This window comes from Vidua macroura, chromosome 1 (genome assembly GCF_024509145.1).
Source record: "Vidua macroura isolate BioBank_ID:100142 chromosome 1, ASM2450914v1, whole genome shotgun sequence".
NCBI lineage: Eukaryota > Metazoa > Chordata > Aves > Passeriformes > Viduidae > Vidua > Vidua macroura.
The window spans coordinates 89,070,932-89,089,826 of record NC_071571.1 but is presented as its reverse complement, the minus strand read 5'-3'; the positions used below and the strand labels follow the sequence as shown (position 1 = coordinate 89,089,826).

The window sequence follows — 18,895 nt, the reverse complement described above, 5'->3', positions numbered from 1 at the left end:
AATGTAAAAGGGGGTAAGGGGCTTCCTAGTTACAGATGATAAAAACTTGTCTTGACATTGCCTTCTTACTTTATAGTAAGTGTCTGGGGTTTTTTACTGGTTTAAACTAAGGCAGTGACTCATGCCTAAACCAGGTATACATTGCAGGGATTACCTGTAATTCTCTTGATAATGTTCACATTTACAACATGCGAACCCCTCTATATTTATGCATTTATGTTCTGGTTTACAACAGGCCAATTTTACAACTTATTCTTTTCTATAAGAAGCATTTGTTAACTTGGGATGTAATGAGGTCTTCATAATGTTGTAAGTTACTCTGAAAAACAAACATAGAGAATTATAAGAACTGTCATTAAACATAATTTTTGTTTTGTAGGTTATTCAGCAATAGTTATGAACTCCCGTTTACGAGCCTTAGGTGGGAGGATAAATAACATACGAGCATCAGAACTACCAAAAGAGAAAACCCGATCAGAAATAATCTGTAACGTCCACTTCTTGGATGGCTCAGTACAAAGCTTCAAAGTCAACGTAAGTTTGGAAAACTACTTTCTTTTTAAATACATAGAAATTTGTTTGAAAGCTGCAGATGAAATATGGGACCCTGAGGCATGGTATCTCCAAAAGGTGTTGAAGATGTGGCTTTGTCATAGCAAATTGCAGAATTACTGCTTATGAAGTGGATTTTAAAAGTGCTGTTTTAATTTACTTTCAAGCCAACCAACTTCAATGTCATAAAATCATGGCATGCAGATTGTATCTGGAATTCTATATAATATGGGAACCATGAAGAAACAGATCTGGTGATCATTATCAACTATGAATAAGTAATTAATATTTAAAGGGAACTCCTTAATTGGGACGTGTTTCTCCTTCAAAGGACTAGTAAAAAGGAGTACTTCTAAAAGAAGGAGGCCTTACAAATTCCTGTAGTGATGTCAGTACATATTTTCAGAAATGCAAAGATGATGTAAACAGTGAAGACGTTGTGGCTCAGTAGGACCGTTCTGTTCAGTCTTTTGTACTTCAATACAGTCTCTTTATTTGGGTGTGGGGAGGGAAAGGGGATTAATGGAGGTTTGTACTCTGTATTTTTAGTGTATTTTATTCTGCAAGGTTTATAACCTTTAGTACTGATTTAAAATATCAGTTCATTTTTAAATGAAAACAAGGGAAACTTCTCAGTCAGCTTTCAATAGAATTATTTGACCATGCAGAAAAACTGTGGATAAATTTAAGTAGAATTGTGTGTAAGATTTGTGTGTATATCTTTATATTATACTTATTTTATCCAATTTACCTTGTTTGAGAAGAAGCATTTTGCTGAGGAAGCTGTATTGTTTAGATATCTTAGACTAGACTATGCTTTCTAATAGGACATTCAAAACTGCATCCAAAAGTTGTCCCATATCTTATTACAGTTCTCTGCAGATTGATTTTGTTTTTTAACTTTGTCTGTTGGATATTAATTGAAATATAAATTATCTGATTGGTTAGAAAGGTTATTTTCACCATAGTATATCCAGAATTAGTATAATGTTAGTATGCATTTTGCATGCTATGTGTTCATAAATGTGTGTAATATTGGGGAGTGGAGTAGAAGGATAATAAGTAAGAGAAGGGCCAACATTTAGTATACAGTTTCTATTGTTTGTCTCCAGCATGCCCTAGGCATTGTCTTGTCTGTCAGTGAGCTGACATAATTGCCACCTGCCCTGCACAAGGATCTGTGTAAAATGAGGAATTCAAAATGGTTTTAAATCTGTGCATAGTAGTATATTTGTTCTTTGTAAACAGATGTTTGCACAGCTTTAGGTGTAGAGCTTGGCCTGAAGTCCAGCACTATACATGAAACTTGCTCCCCATTTCCTCCTTTGGGCAGTGAGTGCAAAATGGGAGCCTTTGAGAAGGAACTGTGTAGACCTTAAAGCAGCCTTCTGGTACCTAAAGAAAGCTGGAGAGGAACTTTGTACAAGGGCTTGTTGTGATACAACAAGGGGAGACTAGCTTCCAACTGAGAGAGGGTAGATGTAGCTGAGATATTAGGAAGAAATTCTTTGCTGTTTGGATGGTGAAGCACTGGAATTGGTTGCCCAGAGAAGTTGCAGCTGTCCCATCCTTGAAAACGTTCAAGACCAGGCTGGATGGGGCTTTGAACAACTTGGAGCAGTGGAAGGCATCCCTGGCTATGGTAGGGGAGTTGGAACCAGATGATATTTAAGGTTCCTTCCAACCAAAACTATTTTATGATGTTTTGAAATTCTAAACCCAACTGATTTCTCTCCCTACCTTCAGCATATGCTTGGGGTACCACTGCTGGTTACCTCCTTCATCCAGGAATTGTAAGGGCCTCCTTTACTGCAGCTGTGATACTGAGCCACATAGGGGTGATGGAGGACTCATTACTGCTCTACATGAAACAAGCAGGGAGTGCAGCTACCCTGCTGTGTTATGGACTAAGAAAAGGGTTTCACAGATTTATGTTCTTTGAGTACTGAGCTGGTAATGAGGGAGGCTGCACTTTTCTTTGAGGATTGCCCTTCATGATTATCTAACCTTGATATCAGCCTAAGAATAGGCTTTGCCACACTCTGGTAGTGTCATAAGGTCCATTTTTCAAAAGAATTTGAAACCAGCTGCAGAAAATTTGTATCCAAGTTCTGGTTACATTAGCAGAAAAATTCAGCCTGACTCTGTGTTTGTGTGTTTATTTTAATTGCCAACATAATTCATTTTTATCTCTGTGAGCAAAGAATAACTTGGGACTTGGTCAGTCTGGGAATCAGCTGGTCATGAACTGAAGGGCATGTACTTATTGGAAAGCAGTAAGTTTTGCTCTGAACGGATTTTCCCCACTAGTGAAGGCTTTCTGTGTTGCTTTAGAGAAACTGTTTCTCGTATCAAGATGTTTTTCTCCACATTTAATTCATTTCTGGATGACATCTTAATTGACAGTTACATATTTTAAAGAAATTTAATATGCATATCACATGGCATAATTACCCGGAAGACAAATTAGCAGAAATGTATTTAATGATGGAGTAATACATTATTAAAATTAAGGTACTTTCTGAAGTGACTAGACATAGATACAAGATACATGGATAAAAAGACCTGCTATGTCTTTTTGGATATTTTAGATAAGTTTTCTAAGTTGTTTTTTACTTTCTCTGCTTTTACAGTTATTACTGAAATATGCTGAATTTTTCTCCTCTGTCAGAGTTTGGAGAACTAGACCTGAACAGGATCACCTCTTCTAAAGCATAGAGTTCAGTGTTTTCTCTTTAAAAGAACTTCAATATTATCAGTGGAAAATTAAGGTTGGGAATTCTTAAGGGTTGTTTGTTGTCTAGTGGTACCTGGTTCTGATCTGTGAAGGCTCAAAGTTTGGATTGATGTTACACTTTGAACTAATATTAGGCTAATATTTACATATACATAAGTATGTTTTATATTCATGGACGTAATTATATTTTTCTTCAACAAATAGTAGAAAGTAAAAGTGGAAAAGCAGAATACTTGAAGCTTGGCCTTTGTCCATTTAATAGTGTAAGTGGAATTGGAGAGTTCTCCCATTCTAATGACAGTGGGATGGAAACAACTGAGCATTCCTTTGTCATGTAGCAGCTTTCTGAACACAGAATTCTTACTGCAAAAGGATTTCTTTCTTTCAAAGGCATAAGGGGATTATATAGGAAAATAACATGAAAGAAAAGAAATCTCATGAGTAAGAAGAAACTTAAGATAGATTTACTGTAAGCTTAAACAAATGGATATTCCTATGTTGTCGTTTCTGTTATCTTGTTGACAATGTACATATACTCAAGACTACAGAATATGAGGTGGATTTAAATTTAATAGAAAGAAAATTGATTAAATAGTCTAAACTTACAACACTGAGAACAACTTAGATATTTTGTAATTTTGAACTAGTACTAACTTATTTAAAATTATGGTAGAACATTCATGGTATCTCAAAATACTGAATCTTTCAGAGACTAGAACAGGGGGAATAGAGATAAAACTTTCTTTTCATTCTGTAGGAGCAAGATCTTTATAGAGCCCACAGAACTGATTTTATCAAATTTTGTACCAAATGGCATGGCACTTTTGCAGTTATACCTATACATTTCTTTCTTCTTTATCATTCTGATGAATGATACTTCAGATGTTACTTTGTTTTCCCAGTGGTTCTGTCTTTAGGAGGGTGAATAAAAACCAAGTATTGTAAAACTGGATAAAGGAAAAAGGAAAGTAGATTTGCATATGGATTTAACCAGAGGAACTTTCTATCTATTGAGAAACCTGAAGATATCTGCATAATTTCCTTTCTTAAAAGTTGTTCTTATTAATCATTTATCCCAAAGAAGATTGGTATTCTGCCCAGCTGTAAACAAAGACTTAATTGCAAGAGAGCAGTGCTGTTTTTCTCCTGGACTTTTCTCCTGGACTTGTTACTTTGTCAGAGTAGTGATGTGGTTGGCTATTTTGTTCAATGTTTTTATTTAAAGTGTTATACTACAGTTTCAGTGAATCTGAAATTTTGATTCATGGTATCACAAAGAGTTCATCAGTATAACCTGTGGTATGTGCTGATTTTAGGTCATCATTATCAAGAAAATTCACATGGGAGAACAGACAGACACATTCCACTACGTTGCTTACAGTCCACAGAGTATGTTAACTATGCAAGGCTGACATGGCCTTTCTTGTTCCACTGTTATGTGTTTCAGTACTTGGATGGAACATGTCCAAAGTCCAGGCATAGAATAGAAGGTGCATGGAAGCTGAGAGTTGGAAATGTTCTTTAAAACTACATTTGAGGCAAAGTATTCATTCAGCATTTAGTGCTGAATGTTGCACTTGACTTTAATTATATTTAATTATATTATATTTAATTCTTGAAGCCTCCCAGTAGACTTCGGGTGTTTCAGTTTTATGGTAAGGGTAACTCACCTCTGTCCCTAATGTCACATCTGTTGTGTTCTAAGACTGTAATGCATAGGCTTTTCACCTGGAGAAAATGTCAGCTGTCATTCTGATATATAGAGAATTTGTTCATATACTGTGTACGAGTGTGTTTAATAGGTGTTCATTATATTATGCATATTACATTGTGCAATAATGCAAATATGTCTGTAACTTTTGATATAAACATGGAGGTATTTTCTGGTTTTGCTCTACTTTGACTCATTTACCAGGAATGATCACTTGGGAAGCATCTCTCAAGTAAACTGACTTTTGAGAGGGTATAAAACTAACAGTGTCAGATCACTTCTGAATTGCATTGTCTGAGTTAATGTTTTTGTCTTATTACATGGGATTTTTGCTTTTAGACTAGTTGTCTTTTAGTAATAGTGTTTCCTTCTAGAAATAAAATGATGAGGCTGTAAAAATTCCAAAGGTTGCATGAATTGAAGCTTGAATTGTAAGGAATGTTTTTCCTTTCCTACCACCTTAGTTAAGTTTCTTCTTCAAGTATTTGAGAAGGAATATGATGGGTAAAATGAACACCCACAATTACTCTTGGTATATTTAAAATAATGGACAGAGGTACAAGTATTAGAGGTTCTTTTTGATTGTGGGTGTGAGTTTTATGATTTTAAATCAATCATAGAAAAATGCAATGAGGCAGAATTTTTTCTACGTCTGTCACCAAGTTTTCCTACTGCGTATTGTTCGATAATACAAGATGGTTTAATGCTATTCTGTGTCCCTGCATGTTGAAAGAACTGCTGTATGAAGTTTCAGGCTGGCAACAAATATTTAGTTTTGTATTGAGTCAGGTCAGTAAAGCAGTAGACTGGAAAGCAGTAAGACAGTATGAAATTTGATGAAGTCTCTGAGGACAGTGAGAAAGTGATCTGCCCTACAGCAAGCTTGTTAGTCTTAGCCCTTTGTGGGGCAAGACTTCATAATAAATGCTGAAGGAAAGAATTAGTGGAGGGGAAATTTTTCCAAAGTTAGAATGGAATGACTAACCTCATATACATGTTTGTTTTAAATAATTTCTGTGAGGCAGAGGAAATGCAGTGGGTTAAAACTCTGTCCTTGGATAAATATTTTGTATGACCTTTATATAGGAAAATATTGTGCTAAAGTGTATGGAATCTAGAAATGTTATGGGGTGGGCCAGGAGTTGGCTGAGGAGTTGGTTGTAGATCTTGGTGAAAAGGAGATACTAAATAATGTGAGGACATTTAAGCGAGTTCTTGACTGTCAGATTTCCTTAATGTGTTGCTCTTGAAACTTTTTCAAAAAATCAAAAATACTAAGTTTGAGGCCTTATTAGCAACAAAAAGATACAGGAATATGAGGTAGCAGGTTATCTTGAACAAGGAGTAATTGCAGTGAGGGAAATCAGTAGTGTAAACTAATAGCTTTTATGAGATGAGGTAATGTTTTCTTAAGCTCAATTTTCAGTTGCAAACAATAGAGAACGGTGGCAGTTTGCAGACTGAGCTGCTCATGTATTACTGTTCTGAAAAAGGTGATTCTTGCGCACCAGGCAAGAATCTTCAGCCAGTGTCAAGGAAATATTAACAGTGTTAGTCTTGGCATTGAGGCAACCCTCCAGGGAATGTCACATGTGGATCCTGGCCACTTGGAGACAAAAGAGGGAAGTTCCAGTCAGGCAGGCATAGAAAGTAAAACCAGGCTGCTCTGCAGAAGACTGGACCTTAGGAAAGAGCCTGTTCTGTTTATTCTACATTAACAAAATGTTCCACGGTTGAATAAGAGCATCAGGTTAGTAAATAAATTCCAGGAAGAGAAAAGGACAGAGATAGCAGAAGAGCAAATTAGCTGTGTGTTAAATTACTGTGGAAATTAAAAGGAAGTGGTAGCACTGTGTTCAGGCTCACACATCTTTTAGGACCAAAGGACATAGGTTGTCTGGCTGCAAATGAGTGTTACAGGCTAAATTAGGAAAGGATGACCTCAAACAGCTGGGCAGTGGGCATTGTGTCTGAAGTGAGCCTGAATTTGCAAAAGCTTAGGTGGTGCTTAACTGGGAGGTTATCACTATCGGAGAGTGGGGGCGAAGCTTCTGCAGAGGACAGGGAGATATGCTTTACATGGCACTGTCCTCTGAAATTGTCACTTTGTGCCACTTCCCACAGAAGTTAACAACCTGAAGAACTTTACATGCAGATTTACCTCTTCAGTCCAAGGGTCTAACAATTTCACCTTAAGTTTATGCAGCTCTTAGGGCAGTGAGTCTGGATCACTCCAGGTTCTAGGCAGTATTTGACATTAAAAAGTAATGAAGGGCTTTTTTCTCTTCACAGTTGCTTAACTTACTAGAAATTAAACTTTACTAATTTAAATTCCCTAAATATTGTAGGAACTTGTTGTGGCATGGGCAGAATGTAACAGGTGTTAATTATGAGTGCTTCAAATATTAATTTTTGGCCTATCCAACATAAATTGTAATTGATTTGAAGACAGATTTAAATGGAGGTGAATAGTGTGTGGTTATGAGGTGGTTGATGCAAAGCTTTTAACAGTTCAGAATAAGGATTGTTAGAAATATCATGAAGGTGAAATAAATGGAAAGTTCTTTTCAGGTGGAAACACACAAACTTCTTGGAAATGTTTCTTTTCAGTAAAAGCTTTGAAATTCTTAAGAGCTTGTGTCATTACAGCAATGTAGGCTAGTGATGAAAACACATCATTTTAAAATTACACTGTAGAAAAACAGGAGCTTAATTAGGAATGCCTTAAATGCTTGCCCTAATGGTTGATAGGGCTAAGGAGAACTTGATTCTAATGCCCAGTATAGCTGAGCAGTGTTCATGTTGTTTTTGCTCTCCTATGGCACAGGGGAGTAAAAATAGGATGTGTTGTAATATTACACATTGTAATATTTGAATATGCTGTGGCTATGAATTGTATTGGAATAGATGTCAAAATTCAGAAGCGCTGATTTGACATGCTTAGCCGGCCTCATGTTACACCTGGGTCTCAAAACTGTTAATTTACAAAATAAGTTGAAGATTGTGCAGCATGAGTTGCGTGGTCATTTTTAGGTGTATAGACCGAAAAATAATTCAAACATTTCTTAAGGCAATGCCAAAATTAAGGCAGTAAACATTTCCTTGAAAAACAACAAACTTATAACTGGGAATTTTATCAAGAAGACTTGAACAACTTAAAATAACATTTTTTGTTTTGCTTAGATTTCTTGACTGGGTGCTTGATCTGGTCAATGGGAAAAAAAACCTGTGCATTTAGTACCAGAGGGCAAGAACTGGAACCACATAAAAGTAATGCTGGAAATTATTTTTTCCTAGGAAATGTGGAGAGGCAGAAGAGAACTAAATAGATGTGTAGGTGGATGAGACTAGTGCTGGCTGAACAGCTGGCGTTACTGTTGGGAGACCCTTGGGAGCATTGCAGAGAGAACTCTGCTGAGCAAGAATGTCATCATGGGGAGCTTGCTTGTCTTTACAGGGAAACAATGAGAAGGCTTAGTAATTCATATATGCTGGGGGAGAGGCAGGAATGCAATTGTGAGGGGATGAGGAGGGAGAAGGTGAAGGCATCTGAATTGGGATGAAAGACTGGAAGCATGGAAATCCAGAAAGGAATTCTGAGGTAATGTTATTGTGAAGAAAGGAGACCAAAAGGAATAAGAAGTGTTGAAATTCAAACTAAAAATAAGCAGAAGAATCTGCCCTTTGTGGTCTTGTTCCTGCCTCATTTATAATGAAACCTGATATTCCTGAACACCTTTTTTCATCAAAGTATCTATCCCATCCCTTCTAATTACTGCTTTTGGTCATAATATAACTTCAGGAGCTCATTTAGGTGCTGTCAAAAGTGCACACCATAGGTGTGCAATTAGCCTTCTGAGTTGTGCAGGTGTTGTGATGACACTTAAAAAAGTGTTTTAACTTTCTGCTTATAAAAACCCAACCCTGGGGAAATGAATATGGTCAATGCTAAAGATGAGCTCACTGATCCACCAGGAAATGCCCATTATCTCAGAGGGCTCAATCTGCTGTTTCCATAGGGCCCTCTTGTGTACACATGGATAATTTCTCAGAGATGGACAAATCTCAGTCTGCATGGTGGAGGCAATGCCACTGATGGTGCCGGACAGAGCCGCCTGACAGGTGCATGGTGCCATGGCTTTGTGTGACAAGGAATGCGTGGTTGCACGGCCCTTACCTGTCACTGAGAGTTCAGTTTCTAGGCTGGATTTTAGGCCTATGCTATTTCAGAAGAAAGTGGGATTTGATCAATGCTGTGGTCTGACTATGCCAGCAGCCTGTCTGAAAGGTGGGGAGTGGGAATGTGCAGCTAGGGTAGAAGGAGGGCACAAAGCTGCAGCTCTTAGTGGCTGCATGGCCTTTACAGGCCTGTGTGACTTATATTTTTTGTGAGATCTCAACTGTTTTCTCTGAAAGTTAAATAAAATGGGAGAGTGCTGGAGAGGAAAAGGTAGTCTCAACAGTTGGGTGTTGCCTACATTGTTTTCTCCACATGTGACTCCAGAAAAATGGGCACAGCTTTTCACAGGAGGCCAACAGCCTGATATGAGAACACTGATCATTCAAGTTTCAAATGAACTGCTAGGAGTTCTGCTCTAGCAGCAGTAGTAGAAAATGTTGGATAATATTCCATCCTCCAAAATAAGATGGGGCAAGTGGGTGTCCTTTGCTTGAAATTTTGTTTTTCTTTTCCCATCTTTTTAAATAGGAAGAATGCTCCTGTGAGATAAGGAAAGACTATGGAATATGATGCAGTTTAAAGCACTCAATCACAAGAGTGTTGTACCCTATTAAAAAAAATAATAAAAATCTGTCTTCTGAACAGGACTTCCTGGGCTGCTCTATTAGAAAAAAAGGTTTAAGCAAAGAATTGAATTGGCTTATTAGTGAACACTCTTACATACTGAGCAAGACTGGGGCCAGCCACAGTAATGTGGCATATACATTGAGTCCTTTGTTTCAAGAGATTTTTTTCAAAAAAATCGAGAAATTTTCTTATGAAATCAGAACATAATAAAACCAGAGCTGAATTTTTAAGAAATTTGTTCAAGAGTAAAGTGCTTGTCTTTTGCAGTTCAAATAACTTTCTTCTGGGTTTTTGTTTGTTTGGTTTGGAGTTTTTTTGGGTTGGGGTTTTTAATGTATGCAGAATATTTCTGCTTTTAAGAGAGACATTTGGAAAAATCTTAAAGTAATTAGGAAACTGTTTTCTTTGATTTTTTTTTTTTTTCAATAAAAAAAAAGCAAACTGGCCTGATTTTTGCTCGGTCCAGCAATTCTGTATATAAAATTCTAGAGCTAAGATGCCGTACAACTCTGCCATCACAGGCAAAGCATACTGAACTTGAGGATAATTATTGAATTTACTACAAACAAAATCAGAGCAGGATAAGAAGTAAAATAAATCTTAAAAACACCTTCCCACCAGTCATTCTTCCTTCTCAGGCTCTACTTCTCCCTGCAGTGGCACAAGAAGACAGGGAATGGGGATTTTGGTCAGTTTGCCACAGGTTGTTTCTCCTGCTACACAGGGGAAACATAGGTTCTTCTCCACAGGTTGTTTCTCATGCTGCTCACCCCTGCTCCACTGTGGGGTCCCTCCCACGGGAGACAGTTCTCCACAAATATCTTCAATGGGCTTCCTACGATTTTTCACAAATTGCTGCAATATGGATCACTCTTCCCTGAGATGCAGCCCTTCAGGGTCACAGGTTCTACCAGCAAACCTGCTCCAGTGTGGGTTTCTCTCTTCATGGGTCTCCAGGTCCCTGCCAGGAGCCTGTTCCACCACTGGCTTCTCATTGATTCACAAGCTCCTTTCAAGCATCCCTGCTCTGGCATGGGATCCTCCACAGGCTGCAGGTGGATTTCTGCCTCTCTTGTGGGACTCCATGGGCTGCAGGGACAGAGCTGCTTCACCATGGTCTGCAGGGGAATCTCTGCTCTGGTGCCTCTCTGGTACCAAAATCTAGCCACACAAATCCAATACAGCAAGCTCTCTATTACTTATTAGCATATTTAGGATTGCAGTCTTGTTGAGTTTTTTGGGTGGGTTTTTTTTTTTGTTTTTTTTTTGTTTTGTTTTGTTTTGTTTTTTTTTTTTTGTTTTTTTTTTTTTTTTTTTTTTTTTTTGTTTTTTTTTTTTTTCTTTCTGTGTTTGGTGTTTTTTTTTAATGGAATTGGTTCATGGTGTTCTTTGGCAGAACTTGGTTAATCTGTTCTCCACAATGCCATGCCATGGAGATTCTTTTTTGGTTTGGGGGAAATTATACTGGCCTTAGACTTCTGACCTCTGCTGCCTGTTTGATACTGTGCTGTACCAGTTGTTCTGTGATTCCTGTCACTGGGGACATCTAGGCAGAAAAAGGGGTGGCTAAATGGCAGCTGAGCATGTGGACCCTAAGGGGCAGGTGAGAGTGCAGGCTGAAGTATCTCATGGCTGGATCACAGGATCCCCTTCCTTTTTTTCCCCATCCTAGTGTATCTCACTTTGCCTTTTATTAGCTGATGTGGAAGCAAAGCGTGCTGCTTTGTGGTGACAGCAGGGGCCAGAGCAGCCCCATGTGTCTGCAAGCCATCCCTGCAGACTGCCACTCTGGGGAAGGGCATGGTTCCCACTGTGGGCGAGGGAGGGGTGGCCTGATTACAATTAATTTGCTGCACTCACATCAAGGGCTGGAATACATGTCTGTTCATATTAGGAAATTTCATGTGCCTGAAGTATTTTGGGAAGAAACCCAAACCTTTATCAGAATAAAGTTTTTATTGATGAAAAACTTTGAATTGATGAATTAGCAGCTATTTTATTCATGAATTGTATTAGGAAAAAAACCAAAACCAAATTAGTTTCAATTAATTTTACACTTAAAATGTGTAAGTGTTGCAGATTTCACTTATAAACTTTTCTTGTTTTCAGAAACAAGACACTGGACAGATTTTGTTGGATATGACCTATAATCAGCTGGGTGTGACAGAGAAGGAATATTTTGGTTTACAGCAAAATGAGACTTCAGTAGATTCACCTGTAAGTATAATAAATAATAAATGTGTGTGCATGTATATGTGTGTATAAATATATGCACATGTATGTATACACACATATTCATGCACACACATGCACATAAACAGTATTTATTTGTAAATATGTTTAATCCATCTAATAGTTTTTCATTTCACAGCGGTGGCTTGAACCAAGCAAACCTATTAGAAAACAGTTAAAAGGTAAGACTTATTTTTACTATTTTGATTGTAACTTTGCAGTTCTGTTTTTCTATGGCTAGAACAAATGCATATTGTCCAGATGGTAGATTTTTCTTCAAGAGCAAGTCTTGTGTCTGCCAGTCTTTTCAGCAGATCCTTCTACTTCTCCTTACTCTTACCTGAGTGGAAATAAGACCTGGTAGGTCATTAACTTTGATGCTATAATAGCAGCTAAACCTGGTTTCTGAGCAGGGTTAGACATGCTTAGGTGGCCATGAAAGCAGTAGTCATATTGTGATGCCAGTGAATTCCTCCTGAGAGGGAAGCAAAGGAAGAGGGGTTTTCATTGAGGGAGGAATAGCCAGCTTTGTGTGGTAGGTTCTGACAATTTCTTGTTTCACATACAATAAGAAACCCCAAATTTATGCATTTTTATTTAAAAACAGCTAACCAAAAAAAAAAACAATGCCACACACTTCCAGGTGCATCTGTTGTTCTAATAAGTCTTGTTTTATACAGCTTTGAGTAACACAGAATGCCTACCAGTAAAGACAGGCCAGCCAGCATAACCCTGGCTGGAGAGCAGCTTAGGAATGGCACTGTCTCAGTTTGTGCTGTGACACTTGAGTTATGTTTTCCAGCACTCTCATTTCTACCTTGTGCTACAGATCATACACTTTTATTTCAATTCATATACAAAAGTAACATGTTGGACTGCTGTAATTTCATGTATTTATATGTTAGGTAGAACTGAGTATGATCCCAACTGAGACACCTTAACTATATTTAGTGCTTTTTTCTTTTCTAATACTTAGGAAGCAAAGGAAGCTCAATAATGCCTTTTATGCAAAGTAGTAGTTTAAATGAAAGTGTTACTACATTTGAGAGTATTTTCTTCTCAAAGTTGGTGTTGGGGCATCAGGAGAGACTTCTCAGAGTGTCTTTTAGTTTCATGAAAAAAATACATGAGATTTCTATGTGGTTATTAATGTAATTTTTCTGGAAATGTAGAAATGAAAATATTATTTTCTTTCAGTTTTAAACTAAATATTGATTTGCTTTCTAAAATATTGCAGGAGGTTTTCCCTGCACGCTTCATTTTCGTGTAAGGTTTTTTATACCTGATCCTAACACACTTCAGCAAGAGCAAACCAGGTAACTTCTGTTTGATGTTTGCCTTCATGAACTAAGAATCTGTCTTGCCCATGTCTGCAGCTTGGCAAACTATGCTTTATTACATAGATAACTTTCTATAGCTCTTGGTATTGATTGCATTTAGAGTGGAGAGCTTAGTGCCATGCTCATGATGAGTAGTTTCTGATATACACAGCTTACAGCCCTGAGATACAGCTGGAGTATAAGTTAGTAGAGCAGTGTAGGTTTTAAAAGTACGTTTACTTGCATCTTGAATTTTTTTTTTTTTTGAGTCTGCTTGCCTTAGGTCTATCTATCTAAGAAGTTTTGTATCAACACTGAGTCAGTTTTGAACATGTGTAGTAGACTTAGTGCTGAGGGTGTGGGAGGGTGGGGTTTATTTTTTTTTGGGAAGAATAGATAACAGTTCTTGTTTTCTAGTTTGCCCATTACTTGTAACATGCAAACATGTATAATGCTTCAGTTTACAGTAGACTTGGGAAGTTTTATTTTTAAACCTGTATCTGAGTTTTTGGGGTGGTGGGGTGCATGAATTGTAAGCAATTTTCAATTAATTTGTCACAAGATTTTAATTGAATACTTGTTTTGTTCAGTGCCTGTAATTTGGAGTTTAGAATTTGAAGGCACACATTAATCTGGCCATTAATCTGGCATTTTTGTGGCACTTTCATTGCTTATTAATTTCAGTGACTTGGGAATATAAATAGTACAACATGTGAAATTATATTTCTTGTAGAAAATGTAGCTTTCCACCTGTTTTGGTATTTGTTAATAATGCAGTTTTAAGCTGTTATGCAGTTTAAAACTGAAATTATTCTAAGATCTGCTCTTTAAAGTTCTTCACATAGCCACTCTTCAGTATCACTATAAGCTAACATTGTCAAACACACTAACAAGAGGAAGACCGAACTGCTCTTGGAGAATTATTTAAGAGCTCTTTGTCAGCATATGCTGCTAGACAAATGTCTCATCCTCCACTGACTAGCTCCAAGATAGACTCTCACAGTCAACCTTGACTGACATTTGGGGTGTTTTGCCTTTTTAATTTTTTTTTTTAATTTGGATTCAAAATGATTATTCCAGGGAGAAAAAGAGCCCAGTTCAGTGGTGATTTGGTTTTTGTAGTGTTAATTGTGACATTAATACTGTGGCCCTGGAGTTGCAATAGAGACTGCCAAAGATCCTTAAAAATGTTAAGAGAGTAAGTGGGTGTATGATTGCGTGTTTGTAAATTCCACTAATATTTGTTCATCTGTTTGTATAGCTTGCTGGGAAATCTAATGAAGTAAAACTAATATATGTAGCTGTTTAAATCATACCATTTAAAAATAAATGCACTTTTTTTTTTTTTTTTTCTAAAAAAATACTTTCTAGGCATTTATTCTTTCTGCAGTTGAAGATTGATATTGCAGAAGGAAGGTAATAAGAAGAATCTTCACTTTCTCTATAATTCTTTTAAAAATAAAATTTAAAAGCCTTTGACCTGAGGGTATCGCTGCTGTAAAATTATCCCAGTTTTCCCATAAATATGCCTTGTGAAACATTGCTTTAAAGGAAAATCATATTGCTAGGAAATGTTACAAGCTTTCTAATAGCTCACTTATTGAGAACAGTTTAGAAGTCTGTTGTGAGGGAGCTGTAGGAGAAGCTGTGTGTGAACAGGTTCAACATCAGCCACAGGGATATTTATGCAAGGCTTGGTGTGTCAGGCATGGAACCTGGGGACCCTCTACCTAGTGCAGTAATCAGGAGTAGCAACGGGCAGTTCATGCTATTGTTTCTCATCATTTCAGGGCTATATTACTGATATGGTGGCCATATAGCCAGTGGCTTATTCGGCTGTGTACATTAAAAAAAAAGTCCAAAGGAAAACATGGTCCAAGTATTTGCTGCCAAATGTCAGTTGCCTGCAGGGGTTGGCTTTTTCTTTTATAAAGTCAGTTTTGGTCATAAGCTCAGATCTGTCTTTGTGCTTGGCATTTGGGTAATTTTAGTGTTTGTTTTAAATACACCAGAATGCAGCTATTAAAGTAATGTCCAGAGCCCCATAAAAATCTTTTTTCCTTTTTCTTTCCTGACTAAGCATCCAGCAGGATTTTGATCAGGTCCTTTTCCGATTAGTTCCTTCTGTTCACTTAAGGGACTGTTTAATATCTGGTAGTACTGTGCTTAACAATCAAATTAGTAAGAAAAAATCAGATACTCTTTTGAAGATAAATTAGTCTTCACATACTGAACTAACTGTGAGACAGTTTCAATAAGACATATATACAGCCTATGTTTAAATAAAATTATTTCCTCTCCTTTCCAGGTTGTCATGCCCCATTAGTTCTGCTGTTGTATTGGCATCATATGCAGTACAATGTAAGTAATAACCAACCATTATTTAGTTAATAAACTTATTTGACCAACAACTATCTTGGCTGTTTGGCACTGAAAACTCAGGAAAGATTTCTTTCTTGATCTATTTGTGCAGAGTATTCAGTATGCAGGTGAAGGTTATTAAAGCAGTCTCCAGAGACAGTCTAAATAGAAAAAGAAGGTCTCTTAAAAAAAAAAAAAAAAAAAAAAGTTGATCCAAGAATAATGTTGCTATTTATGTGTGCTTCTGACTGCTGACAAAAAAGTCAGGTTTGCATTGTCAGTGGAAACAAAACTGTGAAACTTACTGTGTATTACAAGAGCTACGAGAACACATTCCAGGGGAATAAGTGGTCGTCTAGAGAACAGACAAGAGGAAGGTAAACTCATGATTAAGAAACTACAGTGTTCTTATGCAATGTGTGTTTTATGGAATTTGGTTTGTTAGTTATGTAAAACTGGCTCTTTGCAACACATTTAAGGTGACTTTGCCTATAAGAACTTACATCCTTCTCATCTGCCTTCAGCTGACAAAAAAAAATTCAAATGATGATACTAGGAAAACATCTTTTGTAAGAAAACTGAATTGGAGTCTGACAATGCCTCACAAGCATCCTCAACAGATAGTGAAAAACAGCTGGAGGAAGATCTTTCTCATTAAACAAATAAAGAAAACAAAACAGGTTGGGGGTTTAGTGGAGTTTGCATATTTGTTAAAATAGTCAGGGGAAAATAAGTGAGAATAGTTGTGTAATTATTTGGCTGAATCTCATTTCTTTTATGGAAAGGCTAACAAGACCCACAGAAACAATTTTGTAATTTTTGTTTGAAACAAGAATCAAGTTAAAATAATTAAAGTGTGGTTTTCAAAGAGGAATGTGATAAACTCTTAGTATCTGTTGAAACCCTAAGAGTCTATGAAACATTTGCTTTTATGTTTAAGCATATCATGTGTTGCATCCTTTTATAAAATGAAACTCTAATCAGATTCAAGCTTCAGTAAGAACAGTTAAAATTTTCCAAATTTCTCACAGTCCCAGTTTTGATGCCAAATGAAATGCATCCTGCTCTGGTGTTTCCAAGGCCCAGTAAGGGCACTTGAAGGCTCAAACTCTCTGCACCGTTAGGATTACTAAATGAATTGGTGATCCAGTTATGCTAAAGCTCAGAAATGAAGAATGCAAAGATTTTATCAAAAGGGAAAATAATCATGCTGTATCTAGTGTACCCCAAAACCCAAAGTTGTTCCTGCTTCCCCTTCAGTTTTACAACTGTTCCCTTTTTAGTACTTAGGCTAGGATACCTACGAATGCAGTTACCTGTACTAAAGAAGAATGATAGAAGGACGGTGAAGATTGTCAAAGGGTGCTAGTGTATTTTAATCATTGTCTTTCATGATGGATTCTGGATTCTCCGTCTCCATATTTTTCTGTTTTTTCTAACTTCTGATAGTGCTGCTTTTACCAGGTGGTGGGGATTTTTTTTTTGTTTCTGTTTTTTTTGTAATTAAAAAAGCCATAGCACAAAAAACCCCAATCCCAAAAGTAACTATTTTTTGCTATCTGATTTGCTTTCTGTTGCTGTTTGTGTGATACTGATATTTATTCTCTGCATTGATAAGGAATGAAATGTTTAATAGAAAGACATATTTCCTTAAGGTTTTTTTTTTTTTTGCTTTTACCTGAAGATGATGGCATAGGAAAGACATTTTTGAAATCAAGGGTTTCAATCTCCTTACTGAGTCATGTTTGCTGTGATTCCTGTCAATTGAAATTGTTTTAAGTAGTTTTCTATCAATGTTTTAATTTCTAATCATGCTTATTAAGGAAAGCTGAAGTTCTTGGTATGAAGTAGCTGCTTATGAGAAATCCATTGTCTGAGGTTGCCATGAATCAGTTCTACCTGAGCTATTTACTGCCACTTCTTGGCGGCTTTCAGGCTGCTCTCTCCTTCTGTAGCTTCCCTTGTACGCAGAAGGGAAAATCCTTGTTGTCTGACAACCTTGTGGGTTGTTTATTTAAAAGGTGTAGCAGTTGTTGCTGACGGGAGAGCTGAAGCAGTTCTCTTTCACAGTGTATGAAGTCTGGTGTTTGATATTTCTACTCTTCTTAAGTGAAGTTTTTCCATGTGCTGGTTGTATGGTTGGCCTTCAGAAAGGCTTTGTCTGAGTTTTCCAAGGGGACAGTTTTTGGTGATATCTGCTGGGATGCTGCTTCTCTGTAGTGCCCTGTGCTCAGGTATTTGGTTCTGAAATAAAGCTCTGACGTGTCCCTTTGCCCTGCTGCAGCACACCCTGCGTTGCCTGGTGGGGCTAAGTTACAGGGGAACGTAACTGGGTGTGAGTACTGTGTCTGAAGAACATGTGACTGAACCTGATTACGAACATAGTTCAGACACTTCAAGAATAAGTTGTTAGTGTATTTTCAGGAATGTGATTTGTGACAAAAGTCTGTGGAGTTTGAAATATTTTTTTCTTTAAGACTTGTTAAGATGCATTTCAAATAATTTCATCATTGTGAAGTTGGAAGGATACACTCATACTTAAAAATCTTGATAAATCGTGTGTTTTTACTAGTGTAAAATGGGAATGTTGTACCATCTCTAAAACCAAATAAGGAAACCTATACAGTACGACTACTCCTTTTTTTAACTTTTAAATGGTGATTTAGCACCACTTGTTTTCTATCACTTCATATAGGAAATTGCCTTTTCCAGGCCATTGCTTAAATGCCCAGCTACTGGTATGTAAGAAATCCCATGGGTTTCATGAGAATATGCTCTTGTGTTAATAAATCCATTGCTGACTTGGAACTTGAATATGAAGCACAGGAATAAAACCAGCAAAGATGTTACGAATGCTTCTAAGCTTGTTTTTTCCTGAGCATCAGTTGCTCTTGTCTCCTGTGGTACTGCTCCTCTCAGCCCTGCTTTGAGACCCAGGAATCATCTCTAGCACACTGCTGTCTTTGGGACTTTCAGAAGTCCCACACTGTTCAGAAAGGAGTTGACTGGTTGCTAGGGCTTCCAATGGACTTTAACCTCTTCTAAGGAAAGGAAGGCTGGTGATGATGAAGAGTCAAGGAAAGCTGAACTTAGTGTGAAAGTCTCTCAGGAACTGGGAATAAAAGTGATAGAATTTTGGGAATGCCAGAAGATTGATATCCCAGAGATAGAGGTGG

General features: G+C 37.2%; 1 protein-coding gene across 2 annotated transcripts in view; it reads left to right on the top strand.

Annotated features, from left to right (window-relative positions):
• The first annotated feature begins 396 nt into the window (after positions 1 to 396).
• PTPN3 (protein tyrosine phosphatase non-receptor type 3) overlaps positions 397 to 18,895 on the top strand; it is an 89,602-nt gene continuing 71,103 nt past the window's right edge. The window contains exons 1-6 of one of the 2 annotated variants that reach the window (XM_053992793.1): positions 397 to 534; positions 11,917 to 12,024; positions 12,179 to 12,221; positions 13,277 to 13,355; positions 14,730 to 14,774; positions 15,667 to 15,719. In XM_053992793.1, coding sequence (XP_053848768.1) covers positions 397 to 534; positions 11,917 to 12,024; positions 12,179 to 12,221; positions 13,277 to 13,355; positions 14,730 to 14,774; positions 15,667 to 15,719 — 466 coding nt within the window. Of the gene's footprint in view, positions 535 to 11,916; positions 12,025 to 12,163; positions 12,222 to 13,276; positions 13,356 to 14,729; positions 14,775 to 15,666; positions 15,720 to 18,895 lie in introns of both variants that reach the window. The other variant, XM_053992784.1, reaches the window with a different exon arrangement.